General features: G+C 58.7%; 1 protein-coding gene and 1 long non-coding RNA gene across 15 annotated transcripts; one reads left to right on the forward strand and one right to left on the reverse strand.

Moving 5' to 3' along the window:
- Positions 1-482: 482 nt before the first annotated feature.
- On the forward strand, positions 483-26,194 carry FMNL1 (formin like 1). Of its 14 annotated transcripts, none has more exons than XM_045374634.3 (28): positions 483-547; positions 813-1,158; positions 9,503-9,586; positions 11,117-11,230; positions 11,951-12,024; positions 12,375-12,458; positions 12,798-12,926; positions 13,564-13,581; positions 14,966-15,074; positions 16,134-16,210; positions 16,398-16,491; positions 17,490-17,564; positions 17,881-17,991; positions 19,411-19,560; positions 20,048-20,149; positions 20,301-20,553; positions 20,765-21,058; positions 21,253-21,377; positions 22,038-22,240; positions 22,686-22,920; positions 23,071-23,139; positions 23,712-23,792; positions 23,872-24,001; positions 24,146-24,309; positions 24,525-24,626; positions 24,771-24,866; positions 25,103-25,497; positions 25,766-26,194. In XM_045374634.3, the coding sequence occupies exons 2-27, from the start codon at positions 1,030-1,032 to the stop codon at positions 25,487-25,489; spliced, it is 3,489 nt and encodes a 1,162-aa protein (XP_045230569.2). In that variant the 5' UTR covers positions 483-547; positions 813-1,029; the 3' UTR covers positions 25,490-25,497; positions 25,766-26,194. The 14 variants fall into 14 exon arrangements, 10 of the variants coding, with proteins under 10 accessions (XP_045230569.2, XP_073876018.1, XP_073876020.1 ...); XR_012425953.1 differs by lacking the exon at positions 483-547 and having other exon boundaries at positions 790-1,158; positions 24,512-24,626; positions 25,103-25,223; positions 25,398-25,497; XR_012425951.1 differs by lacking the exon at positions 483-547 and having other exon boundaries at positions 790-1,158; positions 24,960-25,223; positions 25,398-25,497.
- LOC135967722 (uncharacterized) lies at positions 13,838-20,689 on the reverse strand. Its single transcript, XR_012425956.1, has 2 exons — positions 19,866-20,689; positions 13,838-14,294 (listed from the first exon to the last, which is right to left on the reverse strand). It is a non-coding gene; the product is annotated as an uncharacterized lncRNA (long non-coding RNA).
- Positions 26,195-26,229: the final 35 nt, after the last annotated feature.

Below are 26,229 nucleotides of genomic sequence, written 5' to 3' on the forward strand. Positions count from 1 at the left end.
CCCAGCTTCTCGCAACCTGCCCTATTCCATAGGTGCCCGCATTCTAAAACCTGTAGGGGTGCCCTGCACAGGCGCACGGTTGGTAGAGGTGGGACAGGTGGCGGGGGTCTCCACTGGCCTGCGTCCGCGCCCCCCACCCTGTTTAGGAGTTCCTGTGTGGAGATGGCTCCCCCTGGTCCTCAGCTCGTCTCTGGGCTAAGCAGGGGAGGAGAGAAATAAAAGGTGGGGGGCCTGGAAGGGGGTTCCCACCTTCTCAGTCGGGGACCCGAGAGGGGGACGCAGCCCTGGCGCGCCAACGCTGCACCACCATGAGTCTCCGAGCCGTGCTCGCAGTCGCTGAGATCCTCGGTGCGGAGAAGATGTGACCCTCGGATCCCCAGGCCGTGACCCCTTTCACCCAGACCCGGCCAATCCCTCGCCCCAGGCGAGCGGGAGAATGCGGTTCTAGGACCCGGAGGCGCAGCCGAGCGCGCCGCCGCCTCGGCCTCGCCTCGGTGGCCTCCCGCTCCGGCAGGTGAAGCGGCGCCGGCCGCCCCCTCTGCAGCAGGTGAAGCGGCTGGGCAGCCCCCTCCCCGCCCGCCATGGCTGCGGGGGTCCCCGGGCCGGCGCCCGGCGCTCGCCCCCTCCCTCCAGCCCGCCCCCCTGGGGCTGGGTGCGCGGCGGCGGCGGCGAACTGCGGTTTGCGCGCACGGGGAGCGACAGCAGAAGTTCGAAAATCGCCGAGGGGGGAGCCAGCGCCGCAGCTTCCTGCCCCCGGCCCAGCCCTCTGGCCCTGGCGGCCTGCAGCCTGACTTCCTCCCCCAACCCTGCAGCTCGCCGCCCGGTCCCTCGGACGGGGCCGCCCCGATGGGACGCCGGGCCCCGGCCCCTGCGCGCCGCTGAGCCGAGCGCCCCCAGCCGCCGAGACCCCCGCCGCCGCCGCCAGCCGCTGCCCCCTCGCCCCTGCCTGGGCCGGGAGCCTTGTCCCCGTCCCCCGGAAAGCTGGATTTCCGAGGCTGGAGGCGCCTGGCCGGCTGGGTGGGGACCACCATGGGCAACGCGGCCGGCAGCACCGAGCAGCCCGCCAGCCCCGCCGCGCCGCCCCCGAAGCAGCCCGCGCCTCCTAAGCAGCCGATGCCCGCGGCCGGAGAGCTGGAGGAGAGGTTCAACCGCGCCCTGGTGAGTGCGACCCGGAGGCGCGTCGGGCGCGGCCGGGGGGCGGCAGGGGCGCGGCAGGGGCTGGGCGCGCGTCCCCGCCCCCGGGGACTCAGGTGCCGCTTGGAGATCCCCGGTCCGGCAGCTGCCCCCTCCAGGGGGTGGGAGCGACAGTGGCCTTTTTTTCAGAGTGACTTAGCACTGTCCCCCCAAAACTTTCTTCAGTAATCGCCCGATCTCCCTCCTTAAGACACCTCCACCCCAGCTGGGTTTAAAGGTCTAAACAAGTATGTCCTGTGAGGAAGTTGGGAGCGGGGCACGCACAGGGGTCCCGGGTCGCCCCCTTCCCCACTGCACGCAGGCCCAGCTCCCGGGCGCCGGTCTGGGGCATCTGCTTTTCTGTGTCTGGGGTCAAAGATGAAAGGGTTACAACCTCCCGGGATCGGGAGACCTGCTGGAGGTGTTGGGTCCTGATTTGTTGGACGCCTGGGCTGCGGGGAGTCGGGTTATCGGCTCATTGCCCGGAGCTATCTGTGTTTCTCCCCCGCCATATGTCAGAGCCAGGGTGCCTGTGGCTCTTATCTTGGGGCATCCCTTCCAAGCCACTGAAGGGAGTAAGATGAGTGAGGGTAGGGTCAGGACGGGTGGGTCGCCCGGGCGAGGGGTGGAGCAAAATCTGGAACCACTCCCCACCGTCGCCTACCTGGGGAATTGGAGGGGGGGCGCTGGTGAATAGGCCTCTGGGGAGGGAACCGTCAGCTCAGGCCGAGCCTGGAAACAGTCAACATGTTCAGTGGGGTGGGGGCTCCAGAGCAGACTCAGGGGTCCCCAAGACCCTGCATGAGGCAGAAGTAGGGAGGGGAAGAGCTGCTCACTCTCCCTCCCCCCACCCCTCACCCCCATGCCCTGGCCCTGGCTCCCTCCTCTAACTCATTGCCTGGTGGCCTGCCTGCTGTCAGCCTTCCCTTGCTGGACGCTGGGTGACAGGCAAATGAGGCTGTGCCTTCTCCCAGATGCATTTCCCAGTCTGTGCAGACAGCCCTGCAGGTCTGAGGGTGGGGGTTCAACGGAGGCACAGGCCGCAGAGGGTGCTGGCTCAGTTGGTAGCCCTCCATCTCCTTGACATCATTTCCCCTCTCCTGGCCAGTCATTAGGCTGTCTAGATCCTCCGCTTGGCCCCAAAGGGTCGCCTCCTAACAGTTCCTGAAAATGTTGGCTTCTCTCTCCTCCCGAGAGAAGGCTGGGGGGAGTTTGGAGGAGCTATGGGGTGGCGAGGGATCCATCCTTGTGAAGACACCTTGCTTAATTAGAGGAGGGCAGGGACACTGAGGGACGCTTCACACCAGGCGGGTGTCTGACTTCTCCATCTCTCCACCTGCCCTGCTCCCCGCTCCCCAAGCACAGGACTTCACAAAGCTGAGCTGAGCAGATGGGGGAGGGGGGAGAATGAGGAGACACAGTCTCTGGGGGCCATCTGGGGAGCCTGTGTTGGTGGTGGGTCCTTGGACCCCTGCCAACCTGGTTGGAGGGACATGGGTCTGTCTTTCCCCCAAGTGTGTGTCTATGGACCTCTTGGGGTGAGGTCCTGACCCCAATCTTCTGTTTAGCACGCTGATGGGGAGGAGCCCTGTGAATAATTCAGACCAGGGGAAAATCCACAAGTCAAATGGTGAGGTTCTGATGTGTATGTAAGACTTGTTTGCCCTGCTTGGATTTGTGGCTGTAACTGATTGGCAGAGTCTGACACTAAATGCCACTGGGAGTCCCTGAGTACCAGGATGTGGAGGGGGGACACCCACAGGTGGGCCAGAGAGGGTGTGCTGGTGGAGAAAGTGGAGGTGACTAGCAGAAATTTAGGGTAGCAGCACCCACCAGGGCTTACCCCCTACTGGGTGCCCAGGAACCCCAGTGTGTTTATACCTTCTTCCTGAGGTGGCTCAGCCTGTCTTTTATCCTGTGTGGGCAGGTTAAACCCAATCTAAGGACACTTGGCTAAGACCCTGGTTCCTCTCATTCCCCACCAGCAGGGGCATGAGGCTTGCCCCAGGGTAACAGCCTTGACCTCTGCCTGAGGCTGCCCAGGGCTAAAGAGCTGGTTCAACCCTCAGGTCTGGCAGTGGGTATCTCAGAGTGGGTCACTATCTGAACCCCCACCCTAACCACCATGGCCAGAGCTGAGTCCTGTCCTTGGTCAGTGTCTAAGAGGAGAAGAACCTTAGATTGCTGAGGGGTGGGCCCACTGCCATCAGTGGTCCCCACTCTCCATGGGAAAAGCACAGTCCTGCCCTCAGGGATTTGGTCCAGCAGCCCCAGGGAACCTCTTCCTTCCCATTTTGTCCCTAGTGGGGCGTAAGATCCTGAGACCCTAAACTCTCCTTCCTCTCCTGGCTGTGGGACCTCTCTTGTGGGTGAGGGATGTCCCCACTTACAGCCAGACAGGAGGTGCAGGGAGCCCTTCTCCCATGCAAGGGTGGGTGGTGGGGGGCTACCTTTCCAAGAAAGCTGTGAAAGAAAGGGGTGCCCCCTGCTTAAAATGGGGGTGGAGAGAAAGAGCAGGTTGAGCCAGGGTTTCCGGCTGCTGCCTTAGCAACAGCAGAGGAGCGATGGCTGCCCAGCCCCACCGGCCTGCTGCGATGGTGGGAACACCAGCCGGCGGGGCGCCAAGCTCTCGCCTCTCCCACGCCCATGCCCAAGGCTGGGTGTCTTCCAGCCCTTTCATGCCTTCCCCTGGGAGGCATGCAGGGTCAGGGACGGGGATGACAAGGCGACCTTTCCAGGCGTGCCAGAAGAGCCACACTTACACCTGGGCCTGGGACATCCCTGATCTGCCGGGCAGGGAGAATCCCATAACCTTGGGGCAGAGGGATCAAGGGAAGTGTCAGGGGTGTTGTGCATGAGGCCAAGAGCCATGCTGGCACAGTAGCAGTGGAGAGGCATTTGCCTGATGGGTGTTTAGCTTGTGCCCAGGGGCCGGGGTGCCTGGCCAGGCTGTGTGGGCAGGTCAGGATGGCCCCATGTTGGGTTTGGGCCTGGAGTCCTGCTTGCAGCTGGGGCTCTTCCCTTCTGGGGCTGGCAGTAAAGGGCAGGAGGGACTGCAACTGAGGCACTGGCCCCCTGGCCACTCCCACCTCTGGGACGCGGCAGATGAAGTGTGGGGACACAGAGCCATGGGGTCGCTCAGGCCTTATGCCTCCCATTTGCAGGTCAGAGGATATCAGGGGGGCTGCGGCCATGTGGTCTGATGTTGGGCTAGGCAGAGGAGAGGGGTGACAATCCCAGCAGGCAGGGCTGGCGCACATTAACCCTGGAAAGCCACGGATGTGGTGGGCATGACTCACAGTGACATCTGGGGCTGACAGGCAGAGAGCTGGGTGAGATGGGCAGGAGCAGGTGTTCTCGGGGCCATCTCTGCCTTTTTCCTGGGAACATGGAGCCCTGGAAGGTGGCTTGGGTGGCCTTTGAGGGGGCGAGGGTTACTTATGGGAAAGGCAGGGGCGTTTCCTGAGCTTTGGGGTCATGATGTTTGGGGGCTGAGATTCATTTTTTTCATTACCTGCATGACTATGGACAAGTTACTTAACCTCTCTGAGCTGTAGTTTTCCTCATCTGTAAAAAGAGAATAACAATGGCATCTGCTGGCCTCCTAGGATTGTCGAGAGGGTGAAATAGAGGACTTCGCACAGTGTCTGGCACAGAGCAGATTCTCAGTAGCCGCCCTCCACTGTGAGGAAGGGGATAAAGCTGGAGCTGATCTGGTCTTCTTCATCTCAGGGCCCATTCAGCGGAGGGAGCCCAGACCCTGCCTCTCCCCTCCCTCCACCTCCACTACCAAGAGCACCCAAGGTTGCTGTGCACTCCCCAGGAGCCCCAGATCCTTAGCTAGTGAGGGCCAGGCAACCTCCCCACCGTTATGCAGGTCACCAGCAGTGGGGCCCAGACAGAAAACTGCCTGGTGGCCGGAAACCGCCAGAGGGAGGGCCCACCTCTCCTGGAGGGTGGGGCAGCGGTGGTGCTAACGGTAGCAGTGTGTACATGGGAGGGGGAGGGGAGGCCTCCACTTCCCCCTGAGAGAGGGTGTGCTGGGGGGGGGTTCCCCAGTGAGTAAGAGCTCGGTGTGGGCAACAACAGGAAGCGTGGGGCGCTGGGTGGCAGGAAGTGGGGCTGGCTGTTCCTGGTTCCTCAGATGGGGGACGTGGGCCAGGCTGTCTGCAGAAGACCCCTGGGGGCCAGGACCCACATTTCCCATTCCCCGGGTGCTCCTTCTTTGGAGGAAGCTGGGTCTTCCTTGCTAGCTTGCCACCAAGGCCACCCTGGGCAAGCACCTTAACCTCCTCGAGCCTCAGTTTCCCATTTGTGAGATAGGGATTATAACAGTATCTATTTTGTAGGCTTGTTGAGGTTTAAATGAGTTTTGATGTAAAGCGCTTAGAATGGCACTTAGCACGGAATGTTTGGGGATTGAGAGATTAATTCTGAGTTGAAGAAAAGTGTCTGGGGAACATTTGTTACTGTTACTATTGTCGGTGTTGTTTTTCTCCTACCAGCCCGGATGACATAGGTAGTGGCTTCCACCCTGCTTGCCCTTTTCCCAGCTGTGGGGACCCTTGAACTCTGATGGGAGAAACTGTTAGCTCTTTGGGTCCTCAGCACCTGATCCTAGGGCTGGGTCTCCTCATAGCTCTCCTGTAAGCCTGGAATTGCTTATAAGAGCTCCAGAAAATCTATATGCCAAAGTTCAAACAAGTGGGTAAAATCAATTGTGTTTGGAGATGCGCTGAGAGCACTACAACTAAGGCTGAGACCATATAGAGGTGGGCAGGTGGCAGGGAGATGGACGGGGGAGTGGGGGCTGGGGGACAGGCTCAGCTTCTGGGCCCATCGGGCTGAGGAACGCCTGTGGGGCTGGCCTGAGATGGGATTGATGTCCAAGTTCAGGGGTACCCTAGGGCTTGAAGGGCTAGGCCATAGGGAGAGATGGGCAGGTGGATTGGGACATAGGCTCCACTCAAACTGAAAGTGAAACCCTAGGGTGTGGCTGCATCCAGATGTGGACGCAGCCCCTTCAGCCTCCTGGGACACTGTCTCAGAAGTCAGCACTGGTGTGGGGGAGGTGGGGGAAGGGCTCTTAGCAGGGTCTTTTGGGGGCTGGCCTTAGGTGAGCAGATGCTGGGGGTCCCCTCTCACACCCAGGGCAGGGAGGGAGGAGAATGGTCCCCACACATTCTAATAGAAAGATATGGGGAATCAGTTCCTTTTCTCGGCCAACCCTAAAAGATGAATCCTGTCTCTTTCCTCATCTGACCCAAAGCACTAAAGGCAGCAGGGAAAGTAGGCTGAAGGCTAGTTAAGGTTTGGCCAAAGCCTTGGAGACAAGCCCGTGTTTCTGGATGTTTTCACAAACTTCTGCTCACTCTACCATCCCCCACCCTGGAGTCTTCCATGGACCCCTGCCCCTCCACCACTCCTGCCTCTGTGAAGTGCTTCTTCATATTGTTAGACCACTGAAGAGCTTTGTTAAATCCAAACTCAGCTTCTCACTGAGTGTTCCAGGAGCTCCGTGAGTGTGAGGCTCTGGGGAGGGAGTGCGCCCATTTGATGGAGGAGGAAGCTGAGGTCCAAAGGGGCAAAGAAGCTGTAGGGCTAGCTGGGCCCAGAGCCTGGGTCTTTGGAAGCCAGCTCCGGGTCCTCCATGTGGCAGCTCATCGCTGTTCCTCCCCCCCCGCCCAGGAGGCAGGTATCCTGCCCACCTGGACTGCCAGCCCCTCCCCTCCTACTTGAGCACTGTTAGCCAACTCTCCGTGTGTCCCCCAGCCCCCATCCCAGCTGCTTGCTGCCGGCCCTGGTCTGGGGGTCTGTTCCTGTTTTCAGGATGGCCTCACCCCACCCCGAGTGAGTGGCATCTGATGGCCCCTCTCCTACTCCCTGGAGTGCCCAGCTCCTTGGTGGGCACAGCCACAGCTGAGGAGCAGCTGCTAATTAGTGTTCGGCGCTGTCAGAGCTATTTTTGATTTCTGAGGCTAAATTTAGCCCGTCTGGCAGGCTGGCATGTGGGCCTGGGGGCCTGAGAAGGCCCAGGTGGGGAAGGGGCATGGGCGCCCTGCCCTCCACCACTGTTCAGACAGGTGCTCCAGGCCCCAGCAGAGGCTTCCCCTCCACAGTAACAACCAGGGGGCTCTCCTGGGGGAGTGGACCCGGGTGGTGGCTCAGAGTCAGCTCCAGGCTCAAAGCCAGCCCAGCTCTACTCTTACTGGCTTCATAACCTTGGGCAGGTCACTAAACTAATCTGTGCCTGCACCTGTGAGATGGGAATGTTAACGGTGCCAGTGATGGCAGTGAGGGTGGAGGGCGGTCGTCGGCACGCAGGGCTCGGAGCAGTGCCCTGCACAGTAGGCATTCTGGCGGAGCTGGCTACCTGGCTGTTGGGGATGTCATTGTGACTAGTTACTGCCTCTAGAAGTGCTGCTGGGGCCATTCCAGAACCAAAAGAGTCCCTGGGTGGGTGAGGGCCTGGGAGGATTCATGTGGGGAAGCGGCTGTCCCCTCTGTGACTCCGTGCTGGGCTCCGTCCCCTCACTCCCTGGCCGCCATCTCCGTCTTTTGTGCCCGCCACGGCTCCAGTTTCCCTGGCACTGCTGGCCCTGTCTCCCCTCTTTGTCCCTTCCACCTTGCTCCCACCTTGTCCCTGTGGGGTGGGGGTGACAGAGAGAGATCATCAGCAAGACGGATCAGAGAGAGAGACAGACAGATGGACAGAGACAGACAGAGAATGACCCCGCCTCCTTGGTACTCCTGGGCGATCTCCCCCTGCCCGCCCCCCCACCACCCTGCCCCTGTGGTAGCTGGAGCTGTCCTGGCCCTTGGAGGGCGGGGGGGAGGGCGGCCGATGAGACAGCGGTGGTTTCCTCAATCCAGGCTCACTTTCGCAATGGGGGAGAGGATGACGTACTCCCACCCCCCCAGCCGCTGGGGGCGGGGGGCCTGGTGGAGGGGCAGTTTCACCTCTCCAGTGGGGCCTGGCCGGAAAGCTTAAGCAATGGAGGCTGAGCGCACCCAGCTTCCTGTTGTCTGGGCCTGACCCGAGACAGTGATTTTGGGGGTAAGGTCTGGCTGGATCCCCAGAACGAGGCCTGGCACCCTGGAGAGGAAGCTGGCTGGGGAGCCTCAGGTGGGTGTGGCTCCCTGAGTGCTCCAGCTCTGGCCTCTCCTCAGAGCCACATGACTGAGGGTGTGGAGCGTGAACCACCATGGCTGGCAACAGGAGCCCTCGGGGGCTCCCACATCCCCGATGGAGACCCTTATTCAACTCAGAGCTCCTTGAGGGCAGGAATTGTCTGTTTGGGCTAGACATACAGAAGGCTCTCAATAACCTGGGGTTTACTAAATTGAAGGGAACTGGCCTTATCTTTTGGGTCTGTCAGGGAGACAAGCGAAATCCGGGGGTCCAGAAGGCTCCTGGTGCTATTGACACCTGGTTGATTCTGCAGCCCGGGGCTGGCTGTAACCTGCTCTGTGGTGGCAGAGGCACCACACCCTTGTCGTCTGTGGCCAGGGGAGGAGAAGGACCCACGCGGAGCTCTGTTGACCTTTCTCAGCTCCTGGGGGAGTCCCAGCTGGGCGGCCCACACCACAGACCCAGGGCATTGACTCTTCTCCCCAGTGCTGTGGTGGAGTGACCTTCCCCCCAAATCTCCCCACCCCTGAAGCTGTGATCTGGAACTCCCTGCCTGCTGACATGGCTGCCGTCAGCTCCCCCAGCCCTCTCCCTCCTTTCTCAGCTTTCTCCCCGAGATGGGAGGGGCTGGAGAGGGATGAGGAGAAGGCTGCTGTCCACCCTCCTTGCAGGAGGGTTTCTGGCATTCGTGAGGCACTGGTGCCCTAGGCCTGGTCTGTACACACGTGGGATCTGGTGGCACGTGGAGGTGGGACACTGGCAATAGGCCACACTTCGGCCTGACTGGTGATGGCTCCCCTGTTAGTTTCCCACCAGAATAGGGGAAGAGCTGATGCCCCAACAGGGAAACTGGAGCCCAGAAGTGTCTCAGGTCCCCAGAGAGGTAGGCTGACAACCCACGCACCTGTCTCCACACCAGGCAGGCCAGGGAGGCGGTGTGGGGGGTGACACAGCGCAGGCAGACTCAAATTCAAATCCTGCTGTCCCTTCTAGCTGGTGTGCCCCGGGAAAGGTGCTCTGTCTCTCTTGGCTTTGGCTTTCTCTTTGGATAACACTACTTATCTCCTAGGGTCAGAGGATTCGGGGGGTGATGTACCTCCTGGGAAGCCAAGTGGGTTCCCCCAAATGCCCATTCTCCTCTCCCCACTTGTTGGGGCCCCAGGCTCAGGGGTCTTACTTTGTCCTCCCTCTCCCCAGAACTGCATGAACTTGCCCCCGGACAAAGTCCAGCTGCTGAGCCAGTATGACAACGAGAAGAAGTGGGAGCTCATCTGTGATCAGGTAGGTGCCAGCACTGCCCAGCCACCCCTTCCCTCCCACTGTCAGCACCCAGCCCTGACCAGGCTGGGGCTATGGGGAGAGGGGCACCGCCATACTGCCCATAGGACCAAGACTCTGCTCAGTGGCCAATGTAGCACCTGGGGAGGGTACTGGGGTCTGCAGGACTCCCGAATCCCCTTCTCTTGAACTCCCCAAAAGAACTTGTGAGTCATGAGCAGGGCCGGGTCAGCTTCAGAGGAGCTGGCAGGGCTGGTTCAGGGGCACCGGCTGGGGCAGCTGGGGCCTTGTCACTGTCACTGTCCTCCTTCTGAGCTTCCTGAGAAACCTCTCTGGACTGGGGAAGGGAGAGGGCAACCCTGGGGTTGGACATCTTCACCTGACCCCATGGGAGGGAGGGGGGAAGGGCGGGAATTCCTGCCCTTTTACCTTGGGTCCAGAGGAGCTGCAGTCCACCAGCAACTCCCCAAGGCCAGCCACTTTGGACCCCTGCTTTGGTGCTCCGTCCAGGCGCCTGGGCTCACGGGTCACTCAGCTGCCCCCGCCTCTCCAGCTTCAAGGGCTGTGGTCAGCCATGGGCAGACCCTCTCCCAGCGCCAGGCTGGGTGGGGCTCGGCTACTGCAGGGATTCTGTGAAGGAGGGAGCTGCAGAGGCTGGGGGTGGGGAGGGAGCTGAGAGCCTCCCCTGGGAGCCAAGGCTGGGCCTTCGCCTCCTGCTAATGAAGCAGATGGCTTGGGCTGGCTGGGCAGCAGTCCAGGGGTAAGGGCTGGGCAGTGGGAAGAGGGTGGGGAGCTGACCCTGGAGGCTCTGGGGCTGTGATAGGGGCCAGAGCAGCCTCGGAGCAGCTTGGCCTGGCATCTCAGAGGTTGGGGGCTCAAAGGGCTGGAAGAAGTGAAAGTCTGAGGGGTGGCTTGGTGAATCTGAGGGGTTTGGGTTGGAAGGGTGGGGGCCCCTCTGGGGAGGGGGTCTTTGCCGTGGTCCCTGCCTCTTTGTTTCAGTGGCCGCTGGAGCCTGCAGTGGGGTGGGGGAGTTAGGAATTGCATCGCTGAGCACAGGAGAGGAGCACACAGGGTCCTGCCAACGCAGGACTAACCCTGCATAGTCCACCCCAAAGCTGTGTCAGGGCTGTGGCCTGGGAGGCCATCTGGGAAGGGCAGACTAGGCCTAGGCTGGGGGTCTTTAAAGTGGCCCGATGCTAGCTGGGTGTGGTGGTGCACACCTGTAGTCTCAGCTACCTGGGAGGCTAAGGTAGGAGGATCGCTTGAGCTGGGGAGTAGGAGGCTGCAGTGAACTATGATGGTGCCACAGCACTCCAGCCTGGACCACAGGGCAAGAAAAGAGAAAGATAACATAAAAGCAAAGAAAGTGGCTTGGTGGATTGTTTGGGTTTATACCTTTGGTATTTCAGAGGCGTCTTAAGAAAGCCTGGGACCTCAGATCAGAGCTGAGAATGGAACATTGGGACGAGAACTGGTCATTTGCCCTGGGGTAGCTCTGGTTGGTTTTCTGTACACCCCATTCCATCTCCCCAGGAGCGGTTTCAAGTCAAGAACCCCCCTGCAGCCTACATCCAGAAGCTGAAGAGTTATGTGGATACTGGTGGGGTCAGCCGAAAGGTAGCAGCTGATTGGATGTCCAACCTGGGGGTACATGTCTCCCCTCTTTTCTCTGTCCCTTTCCCCCACCTTTTCCAAGCTCTGGACAGCTGGAGTAACTGTGTGTACAGACTTTTCTATGTGCATGTGTGAGTGCATGTATGAGTATATGTGTGTGTGTGTTCGTGTGTGTCTGTGTATTTATAGGAGACTAAGAGTGCCCTGGGCGTGCCCTTTAGACATTCCCCTGTGCATCCTGTGTGTGCTTACATGGACACATTTTGTGTACTTATACTGTGTGTATACATATGTGCAGCCCATATGTCCATATGTAGGTGTGTGTGTATACTATGTGTGTATTTTGTCCACTTATGGATGTGTGTGTGTGTGCACCCTTGAGTCCGTATACAGGAGAGAGAGAGAATGTGTGTGTCCATGTAGGGATGTGTGGACATCCTATGTTTGTATTTAGAGTGCATGTATATGGATGTTCATGTAGTGTGTGTGTGTGCACGCACACCCTGCCTCTTTGAGTGTGTGCATGTATCAGGGGTGTGTGTGCCCTGTGTGTCTGTGTATGGGGGAGCACACGCAGCCTGTGAGTTCTTATTCTGCTAGGCAGGTGTGTGGAGGTGGTGGGGGAGGCTGAGCATGAAAGGCCACTTGTGCCAGTCGGAGGAGGGTGGGCGCTGCTGCCTGCTGCCTCAGGACTTGGTGGGCCTGTGGGAGGCTGGGCTCCACCCACCAGCCTTCCCTCTTCTCGGTCCCCAGTTTAAGAGGCGAGTTCAGGAGTCCACCCAGGTGCTTCGGGAGCTGGAGACCTCCCTGAGGACAAACCACATTGGGTGAGTGAGGGCTCAGATCTTCCTCTCTGGGACTAGGAAGGCTCTGCTTCCAGGCAGCCCCTGGAGCTTCCCCTTCCTACTCCCCCTGCCCCCCACACAGGGCTGTGCTTGTGGACCACCTCCTGGGGGTGTCCAGGACAGCTTCCCCTCCCTCTCCTGCTCATGCTCTGACTGGCACCTTGAGGCATGGCTGGGCTGTGGGACCCACCTAAGTCTCCCAGAATCCCCTGGTATCATTGGGTCTTTGGGGGTTGAAAGGGCACGCCAGGGGCCCTTGCTGTCCCTGTTCTGTGCCCATCGGGGACAGGACCTCCTTCCTCGCTGGAGCTCAGGGAGCCCTGTGCCCACAGGTGGGTGCAGGAGTTCCTCAACGAAGAGAACCGCGGCCTGGATGTGCTCCTCGAGTACCTGGCCTTTGCCCAGTGCTCTGTCACGTAAGCCTCCTGCCCCTAGGCCTCATGCCACTCCTCAGAGCTTTGACCCCCGTCTCCCTGCGTCTCACCCACTCCCCTGGCCAGTTCCAAGCCGGGCAGCCCGAGTCTACCCTGGAACCCTGCATTTGGCCTTGAGCGATGCCCCTTCCAGAAGCCTTTCCCTGACAGGGAGGGGTGGCCTCTCTTCCACCACAATGTTCAGCACAGTGCCAAGAACACAGCCTCCTCCTCCTGCTCCTTAGTCTCACCTGCAGGTCTGTCTCTCCTTGCGTTTCTTCTGCCCCCTCTTAAGTGGTCCTTGCAGTGTTGGCCTCCAGCCCCATTGCATCCTGTCCCCAGGTATGACATGGAGAGCACAGACAACGGGGCTTCCAACTCAGAGAAAAACAAGCCCCTGGAGCAGTCGGTGGAAGACCTCAGCAAGGGTCCGCCCTCCTCTGTGCCCAAAAGCCGCCACCTGACCATCAAGTATGTGGGCCACAAGGTGGGGTCGTGGGAGAACAGAGAATTCAGCCCCCACACTGCTGCATCTAGCCAGCCCACCCAGGGCCCTTGGGGTTGGTGAGAGGGGTAGCCAAGCATTAGGGGTCAGAGTAAGGGACTCATACAGAGTTTGGGGCACCAGTATGTTAAGAAGCCATCAGGGGTGGGGCTGGGTGCCGTGGCTCATGCCTATAATCCCAGCACTTTGGGAGGCTGAGGTGGGCAGATCATTTGAGGACAGGAGTTTGAGACCAGCCTAGCCAACATGATGAAACCCCATCTCTACTAAAATACAAAAATTAGCCGGGTGTGGTGGCGCACGCCTGTAATCCCAGCTACTCAGGAGGCTGAGGTGGGAGAATCGCTGAAGCCCAGGGGATGAATGACGCAGTGAGCCGAGATCGCGTCACTGCACTCCAGCCTGGGTGACGGAGTGAGACCCTGTCTAAAAAAAAAAAAAAAAAAAAAAAAAAAAAGGAAAGAAAAAGAAAAAAGAAGCCATCAGGGGTGGGCACCTAGAAGTTGGAGTCTGGATGGGTCTGGGATAAGAAGGGAGCTTCTGGGTTGCTGGGACCCCTCTTGTATGCATCTAATCCCCTGTTTTCTCCCATGCGGCCTCCAGGTGTCCCCCTTCTCCCCGGTACGTAGCCACCTAGGGGCAGGTGCATGCCTGGCTGACTCCTTCCCAGGGTGGTGGCGGGGTAGGATGAGGTATTCAGCTGATGTCCCTGGGTTCAGTACTGTGGCTGGGTCCCTCCATCCTAACATGGGCATCTTGCTGGGAGGCAGGAAGCAGGCAGTAGATTGACCCTAGAGCATCTTGTGGATCCCCAGCTTCCTACTTTGGGTCTAGGGGGTTGATTGCATATTAAGCCTCAAACTTTCACAATATGTTATTTGTCCATTCATGCAATTATGCATTCAACAAACATTTATTTTTTAGCACTTAGTATGTATGAGATGTGTGGCAGGTGCCCACGAGACAGGTCACTCTGCCCTCAGGGACCCACAGTCTAAGTGGGGGACAATTTAGTGTGACAGGCTGTCATGGAATTGTGCCTGGGAGCTCTGAGAAGGGAGGTGGCCACCACTTGGGGCATCAGGAAGGCTTCCCAGAAAAGGTGACACTGGCACTATGTCTCACAGACAGATACAGGCTTTATAGGCAGCCATGGGAACAGGGAAGGGCATTCCAGGCAGAAGGAACAGCATGAACAAAAACTCTGACATATTAGCACAATGACGGGAAAGGGTGATGTGGCAGGAGCGGGTGAAGGCGGGGCCTCCCGCTGTTACTGGGAATGTGATAGAATCGTCAGGGAGACTGACATGTGGAAGTCCGGGTCGGCAGTTCTGCAACAATGAAAACATCACACATTTGTTGGCGAAGAATAAGGGAGTACAGTCATATAGCACTTACTATGTGCCAGGCACTGTTCTAAGCCCATTTCATAGTCCCAACAACTCTGACAGGAAGCTACTATTATTAGCATTCCTATTCTAGAAGCGAGGAAAGTGAGGGACAGGGAGATTAAGTGACTCGTCTAGTAAATGGTGAGCTGGGATGCTCCTGAACCCTGGCGGCGTGAATTCAGATCCGCCTCTCACATTGGAAGATGAGCCCAAGTGGCCATGAGCGCCACCTTGTGGTGATCCTTCCCATGTTTCTTCCTTCTGTAGGCTCCCGCCCTACCAAGCCCCTGGGAAGTGTCTTTGCTTCCTGTGACCCCCATCCTCCAAGCATGCCAGACCCCAGGTCTAGCTTCCGTGTCCCCCATCCTCCAAGCATGCCAGACTCCAGGTCTAGCTTCCGTGTCCCCCATCTTCCAAGCATGCCAGACCCCAGGTCTAAGGACTGAGGAAGCCTGCCTCCCCTCAGCCAGCCTCTTTGGTTGGGTGGACGGGATGTGGTGCCGTCAGGTTCCATATGTACCTCCTCTTACCCCAGAGGCCATCTGAGTGGTGGGGGAACAGGAAGCTGGGGCTCACTCTGACCCCTGCTGCCTCCTCCACACCCCGCCCAGGCTGACCCCCGCCCACAGCAGGAAGGCCCTGCGGAATTCCCGCATCGTTAGCCAGAAGGACGACGTCCACGTCTGCATTATGTGCCTGCGTGCCATCATGAACTACCAGGTCAGCCGGGGGGTGTGGGACTGGGGGACTAGAGAGCCCAGCCTGTCCTCACTGGGGGCTACACAAGCTGCCGAGGCTCTGGGATCCACCGTCCCTTTACCCTGTGCTGTGCTGGGGAACTTGTGCATCTGGGCTGTTGGCTCGGACTTTTAAGGCTGATGCGTCTTGAGGGGAAGCCCATGTTTTTGCTGCCTCTGTCAGGTTCTCTGAGTACCCCTGCCCATGGCTGGGACATGAAGGAGCCTCACATAGGGACAGGGCACACCTACCAAGAAGGGCTGGACAGAGGGCCAGGGGAGAACAGTCTCAGGTCAATTCATTTGGAGGTCTGATGGGTGAAGCCGGGCCCTCCTTTACTTAGCCAGCCTTTAAGACAGCTTCACGGTGTCCAAGGTGCGTGATGCTGGCTTTTGGAAACACAAAGGTATTTTAAAAAGAGGCCAGGTGCAGTGGCTCATGTCTGTAATCCCAGCACTTTGGGAGGCCAAAGCAGGAGGATTGCTTGAACCCAGGAATTCGAGATCAGCCTGGGCAACATACCGAAACCCCATCTTTATGAAAATAAAAAAAAATAAATAAAGAGAGGCCAGGTGTGGTGGCTCATGTCTGTAATCCCAGCACTTCGGGAGGCCGAGGCAGGCAGATCACCTGAGGTCAGGAGTTTGAGAACAGCCTGGCCAATATGGCGAAACCCCGTCTCTACTGAAAAAAATACAAAAAAAATTAGCTGGGGGTGTGGCAGGTGCCTGTAATCCCACCTACATGGGAAGCTGAGGCAGGAGAATCACTTGAACCTGGGAGGCAGAGGTTGTGGTGAGCTGAGATGGCACCACTGCACTCCAGCCTGGGTGACAGAGGGAAACTCCATTTTGAAAAAAAAAGAGAGAGAGAGAAACAAGGCCAGGTTTTGGTGGCCACAGAAGAAGTTGCAGTTGGATATGAAGAACTTCCTAAACTCGAGGGCAGTTAAAGATCAGTGTGGCGTGGCACTGACTCTGCTGGGGTGCCTGAAGTCCTGGGGTCCCTTCCTGGAGACACTGACTTCTCCTCTCTCCCCAGTCTGGCTTCAGCCTTGTCATGAACCACCCAGCCTGTGTCAATGAGATTGCTCTGAGCCTCAACAACAAGAACCCCAGGTGAGGTCCAGGCCCCAAACCTTTCCCATATCTAGAATCTTCTCCTACTTAGCCCCTTGCTTACTCTGTCCTCCAGGTCTCAGAGGCTCATTCCGCACCCGCTATGCTCCTCCTAGCCAGGACTGTGCCCACCCTTGCTGCGGGTCCTGCCTGTTCTTAAGGGACAACCTGCCCCTTCTCTCTCTAGAACCAAGGCTCTGGTGCTGGAGCTGCTGGCGGCCGTGTGCTTGGTGCGGGGAGGACATGACATCATCCTTGCAGCCTTTGACAACTTCAAGGAGGTACCGGAGTCCCTCACCCAAACATGCACTTCCCCCTATGGTGTTGCTTGGAGTCTTGTTGTTGGCAGCTGTGGCCTTTGGTGGAGGCAGCTGGGGACACTGGGTGGGCATTTGGGGAACGCCCAAAAGTTGAAGTTGAGCCACATCACTGGCTTAACAATCTGGGATGGGGAAGTTCTGAATGGAAGGTGCAGAGTCAGGTAAAGGCACCACCTGGGTGGGGGCAGGGACGACTACAGGGACCTGCTGAACCTCTGACTCAGCCTTGCCAGATTCAAACTAGCCTTGGTTCATACCTTCAGGAGTTGTGGACTCTGGCTAACAGGCTTGCAAGAAGTAGATGTGTGGGGATGCATAAGATGCAGAAGATATCTTCATTCATTCATTCGTTTAATGAATATTTATTGAGTGCCTGGTATGTGTCAGGAACAGGGCACCTGGGGCACATCAGTGAACAAAGGAAACCAGACAGGAAAGGACAGAAACGATGTAAATTACATAGTATGTTAGGAAATGATAAATGCTGTGAGAAAAAAGCCAGCAATGTTTCAGAGGGAGGGGGACAACATACTGAAACCCCATCTCTATGAAAATAAAAAAATAAAAAATAAATAAAGAGAGGCCAGGTGTGGTGGCTCATGTCTGCAATCCCAGCACCCTGGTTGCAGGGTGGTCAGGGAAGGCCTCACTGAGAAGTGAGATTTGAGCAAAGCTGTGAAGGAAGCAAGGTACTTGGTGTGGAAGTGAGGGCTCTCCAGGGAGTTGGAACAGTAAGTGCAAAGGCCCTGGGGTGGGATGCCAGTGTGGCTGGAGTGGAAAAAGTGAGGGGGAGTGGGAGATTGAGAGAGAGTGGAGGTTTTGAGCAGAAGAGTGACGTGGCTCAACTTCGAATTAACTGGAAAGGAGCCTGTTGAATTAAGTGGAACAGGTGTGGCAGCCAGAAGGTAGCTTAGGACGTGTGTCACTGGGCCTCAGTGAGAGCCATTCCCTTTACCCAGGTGTGTGGGGAGCAGCACCGCTTTGAAAAGCTGATGGAATATTTCCGGAATGAGGACAGCAACATCGACTTCATGGTGAGCTGAGGAGCCCAGCAGCCTGAGGCCTGGGCCAGGCCCTCTTGGGTGCACGGAGCAGCTAGGGTCCTGGGTGCTGGGCAATGGGCTCTGCCCCAGCAAAGCATAAAGACTGAGTGGTCAGTAGGGGAAGGGTGGATGTTGGCAGGGGGCTGGATTGAGGGAACATGGAGGTGAAATGTTGGGCAGGCCAAGGCTGGGAGTTAGTGGAGTGAGAACTGTGGAGAAGGAGGGAGGCTTGGGGTAAGTGGAGGTGGAAGGCACTGAGTAACGCCACCTAGAGGATCATAGATCTGCCCATGTCCCTGGCTCCCAGGTGGCCTGCATGCAGTTCATCAACATTGTGGTACACTCGGTGGAGAACATGAACTTCCGTGTCTTCCTGCAATATGAGTTCACCCACTTGGGCCTGGACCTGTACTTGGAGGTAAGCCCTGTACTGCCCCCCAGACTTAACTGCCTGCCCACTGCAGAGTATGGCTGAGTGGTTAGCGGCACGGGTGCTGGGGTCAGGCAGACCTGGGTTTAAATCCTGGCCCTGCCATTTCCTGCCATGTGACCTTGGATAGGTCTCTTCCTCTCTCTGAGTATCAGTTTTGCCATCTGTCAAATAGGAGAATCATAGAAGATAATCTTGACTCTAAATGCATAGACCAGTGCCTGGCACATACCAGGCCCCCAGTCTGTGGAATTATTTTTGCAGGCACCAGAATAGGTCAAGGTGGCCCAGGGTCTGGCTCTGGGAGCACCAGCCTCAGACAGGTGCTCTGACTCCAGGACGTAATGGGGAATCCAGAGATACAGGGTGGAAGCAGGAGTTGGCTCATGCTGGATGGGCCCAGGACATGGAGAAGTTCCTTGCCCTGGGGAAGGTGGGCAGAGCAGCTTGGTGCTTCCTGGCCCAGCCTGAGCAGAGAAGCTGCAGCTCCTTCTCTGCTTCTTTTAGGAGGTTTCCTGGAGGAGCGGGGCTTTCGGGGTTGGATTTTTGAAAGCCAGGATTAAGAAAAAGTAGAGAGCAGACTGGCGGGGGGTCTATCCATACAATGGAATATTATTCAGCTACAAGAAGGAATGAAGTATTGACACATGCTACAACATGGGTGAGCCTTGCAAACATGCTAGGTGAAAGAAGCCAGACACAAAAGGTCACACACTCTATGATTGCTGCTTCTTTTTTTTTTTTTTTTTGAGACGGAGTCTTGCTCTGTCGCCCAGGCTAGAGTGCAGTGACACGATCTTGGCTCACTGCAATCTCCACCTCCCAGGTTCAAGTGATTTTTCCAGTCTCCCGAGTAGCTGGGATTACAGGCACCTGCCACCATACCTGGTTAATTTTTGTATTTTTGGTAGAGACAGGGGTTTCACCATGTTGGCCAGGTTGGTCTTGAGCTCCTGACCTTAGGTGATCCACCTGCCTCAGCCTCCCACAGTGCTGGGATTACAGGTGTGAGCCACCTCGCCCGGCTTTCTATGATTGCTTCATATGAAATGTCCAGAATGGGTAAATCCATAAAGATGGAAAGTAGATTAGTGGTTGCCAGGGACTGGGGGAGGAGAGAATGGCAAGTTACTGCTGACGCCTGTGGGGTTTCTTTTTGGGCTGATGACAATGTTCTGGAATTAGATAATGGTGATGGTTGCACAACCTTGTGGCTATACTAAGAATGACTGAATTGTATACTTTAAAATGGATTTTATGATATGTGAATTATATCTTAAAAAATAAAGAAAAAGTGGGCTAGGGCTCAGGCCCCTTCCTCTGGGTGGCAGTGGTGGTGGGGGGTTTGGAAAGACTCCCTCCACACGCACACCAGGCCTCACCCTGCTCCTTCCATCTGGGGGACAGAGGCTTCGGCTTACCGAGAGTGACAAGCTGCAGGTGCAGATCCAGGCGTACCTGGACAATGTTTTTGATGTGGGGGCGCTACTGGAGGACACAGAGACCAAGAACGCTGTGCTGGAGCACATGGAGGAACTGCAGGAGCAGGTGGCACTGGTGAGAGTGGGTCCTGACCCCAGCCTGGCACATCAGAGGCCCACAGGGCACACGCAGGCATGGGCACTGGGCAGCAGACAGTGTTCTAGTTGTGCATTGGACGTGCTGCCTGCCTGGCCCCAGAGCCTGGCCTGAATCCAAAGCCTGAATCTGTTGGGTGTCTTTCTCAATGAGTGTGGGTGAGTGCCCTCACTGACAGGCCCCTCCTCTACCCAGGCTCAGTCCCCAGATGAACTGAACTGGGTGCCTGGGGCCCCTCCCAGCTCAGTCTCCTCCTCTCCCTCCACCTCCCGCATCACTGGTACCTTGGTTTCCTCTCCTTATTTGCTTGGGTTCGAGTGCCAGGCTCGGCCCACCCTTGGCACCTGGCTGAGCGGATCTGGGAGCCTCCCCCAGTCTTCTAGGCAGGCATGCCTGATGCCGCCCCCTCACCGGCGGTGCCAGTGCCGGGCTGCGGGTCGGGGCTCACCATGTGCCGGTGCTACAGCTGACAGAGCGGCTTCGGGACGCGGAGAACGAATCCATGGCCAAGATTGCAGAACTGGAAAAACAGCTAAGCCAGGCGCGCAAGGAGTTGGAGACCCTGCGGGTGAGGCTGGGGCGGGTGGTGGGCCGGGCACCCAAGAACAGGCCAGCTTCGGCTTCTAGGCTTGACATCTCCCTCCACCCCGGGAAGAGGATGGGGATTTGGTGCCAAGGAGCCTGCTGGTGGGCACTGACCCCTCCCGTGGGGTTCGCAGGAGCGCTTCAGCGAATCGACCGCCATGGGCGCCTCCAGGCGTCCCCCCGAGCCTGAGAGAGCACCTCCCGCTGCCCCGACGCGGCCCTCGGCCCTGGAGCTGAAGGTGGAGGAGCTGGAGGAGAAGGGGTTAATCCGTATCCTGCGGGGGCCGGGGGATGCTGTCTCCATCGAGATCCTCCCCGTCGCTGTGGCAACTCCAAGCGGCGGTGATGCTCCGACTCCGGGGGTGCCGACCGGCTCCCCCAGCCCAGGTGCGCAGGAGCTTCAGGCTGGCGGGGATGCGGGGCATGGTCTGGAGGGGAGCCCAGGGGCATCTGTGGCGGGCAGAGTTGGGCGAGGGAGGTTTGGATTGTAGGCTCGGCTCAGGTAGAAGCGCATGCGTAGAGCGGGGAGGCGGAGAGGAGCCCACCCAAGCCAAGGAGCTGACTCGCGCCTCCCCCCGCCCCGCCCTCGCTGGCTCAGATCTCGCACCTGCAGCGGAGCCGGCTCCGGGAGCAGCGCCGCCGCCGCCGCCCCCACTGCCCGGCCTCCCCTCCCCGCAGGAAGCCCCGCCCTCGGCGCCCCCACAGGCCCCGCCTCTCCCTGGCAGCCCGGAGCCCCCGCCGGCGCCGCCGCTGCCCGGAGACCTTCCGCCCCCACCCCCGCCACCGCCACCGCCACCACCTCCGGGCACTGACGGGCCGGTGCCTCCGCCGCCGCCGCCTCCGGGAGGTCCTCCTGATGCCTTAGGAAGACGCGACTCAGAATTGGGCCCAGGTAAGTGGAGTGGACCACCTTGGGCCCGGGGCTTGGGGGAGATGGAGGGAGGGACCTGGGCCGCAGTGTCCTCCAGAGTCTTCTGCCTAGGGGCTCCTGCTGCCTCCTGGCTGGCCCATCAGCCCTCCCTGGGCCCAGGTTCCCTCCAGTACCCCCAGTGCTCACCACTCCTCCCAAACCCCCGCCCGTCCCAGGAGTGAAGGCCAAGAAGCCCATCCAGACCAAGTTCCGAATGCCCCTCTTGAACTGGGTGGCACTGAAACCCAGCCAGATCACCGGCACCGTCTTCACAGAGCTCAATGATGAGAAGGTGCTGCAGGTGAGTGGCCCTGCCTGGCTCCGCATATGGGCACTGGAGTAAGAGGGGAGTTGCCTGGATCAGGCTGGGCACTGGGGGTAGTCGTTTTCTCCAAGTCATTTCACAGATGAGATGGGGGAGGCCCAGGGATGGGCATTAAGCCAGACTGGACCCATACCTCTAACAGGCAGAATCCTGCCTTCCCAAACGCCTTCCCCTCCATCCCTGCAGAGGGGTGCATCCCCCCCATCCCACTCCTTCTGCCTCCAGGCCTCTTTCCTCCCACTTTCCCACAGGCAGCCAAGGCTTCAGCCCTCCTGATTCCACTTCCAGTTTTCCAAAAGGATGTGTTCTCTTGCCTGTAGGCCATTGTTGCCATTGTTCCATTCTGTTCCCTCTGCTGGAATGTCCTTTCCTTTTTCCTTTTTACCACTGGCCAGTTCAGCTCTTCCTTTAGCTGTCCTGGCCCCAAGTCTGGGTGCCCCCCGTTAGGCGGCCCTCCTCCTCCAGGCTCCCTGTGCTTCCCCTGTGCCTCCCATCAGGGCCTGTGGTCAGGCTGGGTTACTGGTTCTTTGCTGGTGGCCTGGTCAGGGCCAGATGGGTGGCTCTAGCACTGTGCTCAGCCAGGAGAGTGCCAGACCCTGCCCCACCCAGCCCCACCTCCTCACCGTGTACCCTCAGGAGCTGGACATGAGTGACTTTGAGGAACAGTTCAAGACCAAGTCCCAAGGCCCCAGCCTGGACCTCAGCACTCTCAAGAGTAAGGCAGCCCAGAAGGCCCCCAGCAAGGCAACACTCATTGAGGCCAACCGGGCCAAGAACTTGGCCATCACCCTGCGGAAGGGCAACCTGGGGGCCGAGCGCATCTGCCAAGCCATTGAGGCGTGAGTGTCCCTGCCCCGGACTTGTGGGCAGTCTGGCCCCTCTGCTAGGCTGGGGTTGTCAGGCAGATCCTAGTAAAAGAGCCTCAATGGTGAACTCTTTCATCAAGCTTCATACCAACCTGGTCCAGGAACCTTGTCCCCATTTTAAGGTGGAGAAAACTGAGTCCATGCCTAAATTAGGATGTCCCACTTCCTCCCTGCCTCTTTGCCTAGCTGTGAGCACCCAGGCTATGGGATTTACAGCTGGGCGTCTTCCACTGATGTATGATGGGGACCCCGGCTCTCCGGTTCCCAGTTTCTCTGGATTCCTACCTCTTGCTCTCTGAAGCTGTTGGCAAATAGAAAATACTGAAATTCATTTATTCAATCAAGGCAGGGGTAGCCCTGCTCCCAGGGACTGGTGGGTATGGATGATGCCCACTCTCCCCTCTCCTCCCTCCCACAGGTACGACCTGCAGGCTCTGGGCCTGGACTTCCTGGAGCTGCTGATGCGCTTCCTGCCCACAGAGTATGAGCGCAGCCTCATCGCCCGCTTTGAGCGGGAGCAGCGGCCGATGGAGGAGCTGTCGGAGGAGGACCGCTTCATGCTACACTTCAGCCGCATCCCGCGCCTGCCGGAGCGCATGACCACACTCACCTTCCTGGGCAACTTCCCAGACACAGCCCAGCTGCTCATGCCGGTGTGGGCGGAGCGGGCAGGGCGGTGTGGCTTGGGTGGGGATGGGCAGAAGGCACCTCCCAGCCTGGGCTGCAGCAGGGAATCTGGGAGTACTTGAGCCTCCAGATGGAGGAGGCCCCAACTTATCTTACCTCCCCCATCCTACCCCTAGCAACTGAATGCCATCATTGCAGCCTCAATGTCCATCAAGTCCTCTGACAAACTCCGCCAGATCCTGGAGGTGAGGGGCCAGGAGGTGGGGCCCACCCTTGCCTGTTCTGGATAGTGTGAGGGGGAGACCCAGGCCCTGCCCACCTGCAATGCAACAAAGATAACGTTCCCACTTCTCATGTACATGCTGAGAAGGACAGATCTAAGGGGGGTGGTGAATGGGAAGGGGTACAGCAGCCGTGTCTGTAGCAGCTCACCTGGGACCCTGCCGGAGGGCTCAGTCCCCTTTAGCGTTGATCTGTGAGCAATGTCACCTGCTCAGTGGAGGGCCCAGGAACCAGTAGAAATGGCTGGTGGAAAGGCAGTGACCACACAGCCTAGGAGGGGATGCTGGCAACAAGTTTTGGGTTGGACTAGCAGAGGACAAAATTGGGTGTGCCCATGGTGTTAACTCTGCACATCTGTGAGACCTGTGTGTACACACGTACATGCGCTGTGAATCTGAGGGGCCTGTGCAGGAGTACAGTAGGGGCTGAGTGTGTGGGGCCTGCTCCTTGCCACCTCTTCTCCTCCTTGTGCAATATATTTAAGCAGTATCCTCAGCCCTGGCATTCTGCTGAGCCTTTCCCCTGCCTCTCCCAGATCGTCCTGGCCTTCGGCAACTACATGAACAGTAGCAAGCGTGGCGCAGCTTATGGCTTCAGGCTCCAGAGCCTGGATGCGGTGAGGAGGGGACCCTGGCTTGGGGGCTGGGGCTGGGGACTGGCTGGTGGCCTGTGGCTTACAACAGGTCCTTGTGCAGCTGTTGGAGATGAAGTCGACTGACCGCAAGCAGACGCTGCTGCACTACCTGGTGAAGGTCATTGCTGAGAAGTACCCGCAACTCACAGGCTTCCACAGCGACCTGCACTTCCTGGACAAGGCAGGCTCAGGTAGGGGGTATATAGGTCCTTGGGTGCGGGGAGGGGCCGTGGGCTGGGGTAGGTTGGGAGAAAGCTAGGTGGCCACAGGATATAATTGGTGGGAGGACTGCCTCTCCGATTCACTGACCTGATACTGCCCCATCCCTGGCCCAGTGTCCCTGGACAGTGTCCTGGCAGACGTGCGCTCCCTGCAGCGAGGCCTAGAGTTGACACAGAGGGAGTTTGTGCGGCAGGATGACTGCGTGGTGCTCAAGGAGTTCCTGAGGGCCAACTCGCCCACCATGGACAAGCTGCTAGCAGACAGCAAGACGGCTCAGGTGTGCCAGGGCTGGCCTCACCTGGAGGTGGGGGATGTAGGAGCACTAGGTAGCCCAGCCTGGAGGGGTGTGGCTGTAGCTGGGACCCCTTGGGGGGATGCAGCAGGAACGAGGGGCCATCCTGCCTGGGAGAAGCTGAGATCAGGTGGCCAGTGTCCTGGGGGGCACAGGCTGTGAGAGGTCTAAGCTGGGGGGCTGACAGGCTGTGCCCGCAGGAGGCCTTTGAGTCCGTGGTGGAATACTTCGGAGAGAACCCCAAGACCACATCCCCAGGCCTGTTCTTCTCCCTCTTTAGCCGCTTCGTTAAGGCCTACAAGGTATTCGGGACTGGGGCAGGCTGGGAACCCTGTAGGGCACGGAAGCCTTTCCACTGGGCAGCGGAGGGGTGGGACTGCTTCTGTTTAGGGGGTGGGTAGGGCAGTAGGGAGGGCCACCCTCATGGAGACTGCCTTGGCCCGCAGAAAGCTGAGCAGGAGGTGGAACAGTGGAAAAAAGAAGCCGCTGCCCAGGAGGCAGGCGTTGATACCCTGGGCAAAGGGGAGCCCCCAGCACACAAGGTAGGACGCTGCTCCTGGGCTTGGTACTGGGCTGCAGGGATGCATGGCATCTCATCACCCTCGGGTGTCACCCCCACACCCTCACTGTTACAGACGGACCCTGCCCCAGGAGCCTGGGATGTGAAAGGGTTCTTTCTGCTCAAGCCAGCTGTCCTTGCTGTGGGGGACCAGGCAGATATTCCAGGGTTTTGGTGGTGGGGAAGCCTCCTGGAGCTGGAGCTATAAATTCCCCCTAGTCACCGCCAAAGGCCCGGCGGGCACAGATGGACCTAATCTCTGAGCTGAAACGGAAGCAGCAGAAGGAGCCACTCATTTATGAGAGCGACCGTGACGGGGCCATTGAAGACATCATCACAGGTAAGGGCTTGGCCAGGCCTTGGTCTTATTCTCAGCCTATCCTTCTATGCTGTCTTCTGACCCAATCCCCTACCCTCTGGGGGACTGGCTGCCACACTGCTTCTTGCTACCTTTTCTGTTTTTCTTTCCTTTTTCCTTTCTCTACTCTCCTTCACCCGCCCCACCCCCACTCAGTGATCAAGACGGTGCCCTTCACGGCCCGTACCGGCAAGCGGACATCCCGGCTCCTCTGTGAGGCCAGCCTGGGAGAAGAGATGCCCCTCTAGCCCCTCAGGTACCCAGATGACCTGGCCTCCGATCCCACGCTGCCCACAGCCCCCGGGACCCTTGGGGGAACTGAGGCATGCTGCCTTCTCCTGGGCCAGTGGATGGCTGGGATGTGATTTGCCGTTGGGGGCGGGGGCGGGTCTGGCATACATAAATGGTACCCCTGCCATGTGCACACAATCTGAGTCCTTAGGAGGCTATGGTTGTGCCCTGGAGCCATGCTCCCAGCTCTGGGCAGACTCCTAAAGGGTAAATGTGTCTCCTTCGGCTGCCAGATCTGCGGAACCAGCCCTACATCCGCGCAGACACAGGCCGCCGCAGTGCCCGCCGGCGTCCCCCAGGCCCCCCACTGCAGGTCACGTCCGACCTCTCGCTGTAGCCGCTATTTCCGCAGGTGGATTCTGCAAGGGTGTGGGGCCGTGGACAGGCTGAGGCTCAAGGAAGGTGGTCCTCAGCTCGGCTGGCCGGGCAGCCCCTCCTCCGCTGTGGCCCGCCTCAAACGGGCTGGTGCATCCTCCTCTTGCCACAGAGGGCAAATGCTGCTTGCAGCACCCACCCCAAAGCCCCCTCCAAATAGCCATACTTAGCCTCAGCAGGAGCCTGGCCTGTAACTTATAAAGTGCACCTCGCCCCCGCAAGCCCCAGCCCCGAGGACCGTCCATGGACCTTATTTTTATACGAGATTAATAAAGATGTTTGCAAAAGATATGCGTTGGCTCAATGCTCGCCGCAGCCTGTT

Source organism: Macaca fascicularis, chromosome 16, assembly GCF_037993035.2.
Source record: "Macaca fascicularis isolate 582-1 chromosome 16, T2T-MFA8v1.1".
NCBI classification, from domain to species: Eukaryota; Metazoa; Chordata; class Mammalia; order Primates; family Cercopithecidae; genus Macaca; species Macaca fascicularis.

What these genes read in the sequence shown, in the direction of transcription:
- FMNL1 (XM_045374634.3), top strand. Translation starts at nt 1,030, where the DNA reads ATGGGCAACGCGGCCGGCAGCACCGAGCAGCCCGCCAGCCCCGCCGCG. An exon ending in GGGAGCTCATCTGTGATCAG is followed by an intron (nt 9,587 to 11,116) that starts GTAGGTGCCAGC and finishes CCATCTCCCCAG; the next exon opens with GAGCGGTTTCAAGTCAAGAA. An exon ending in CTCAACAACAAGAACCCCAG is followed by an intron (nt 16,211 to 16,397) that starts GTGAGGTCCAGG and finishes TTCTCTCTCTAG; the next exon opens with AACCAAGGCTCTGGTGCTGG.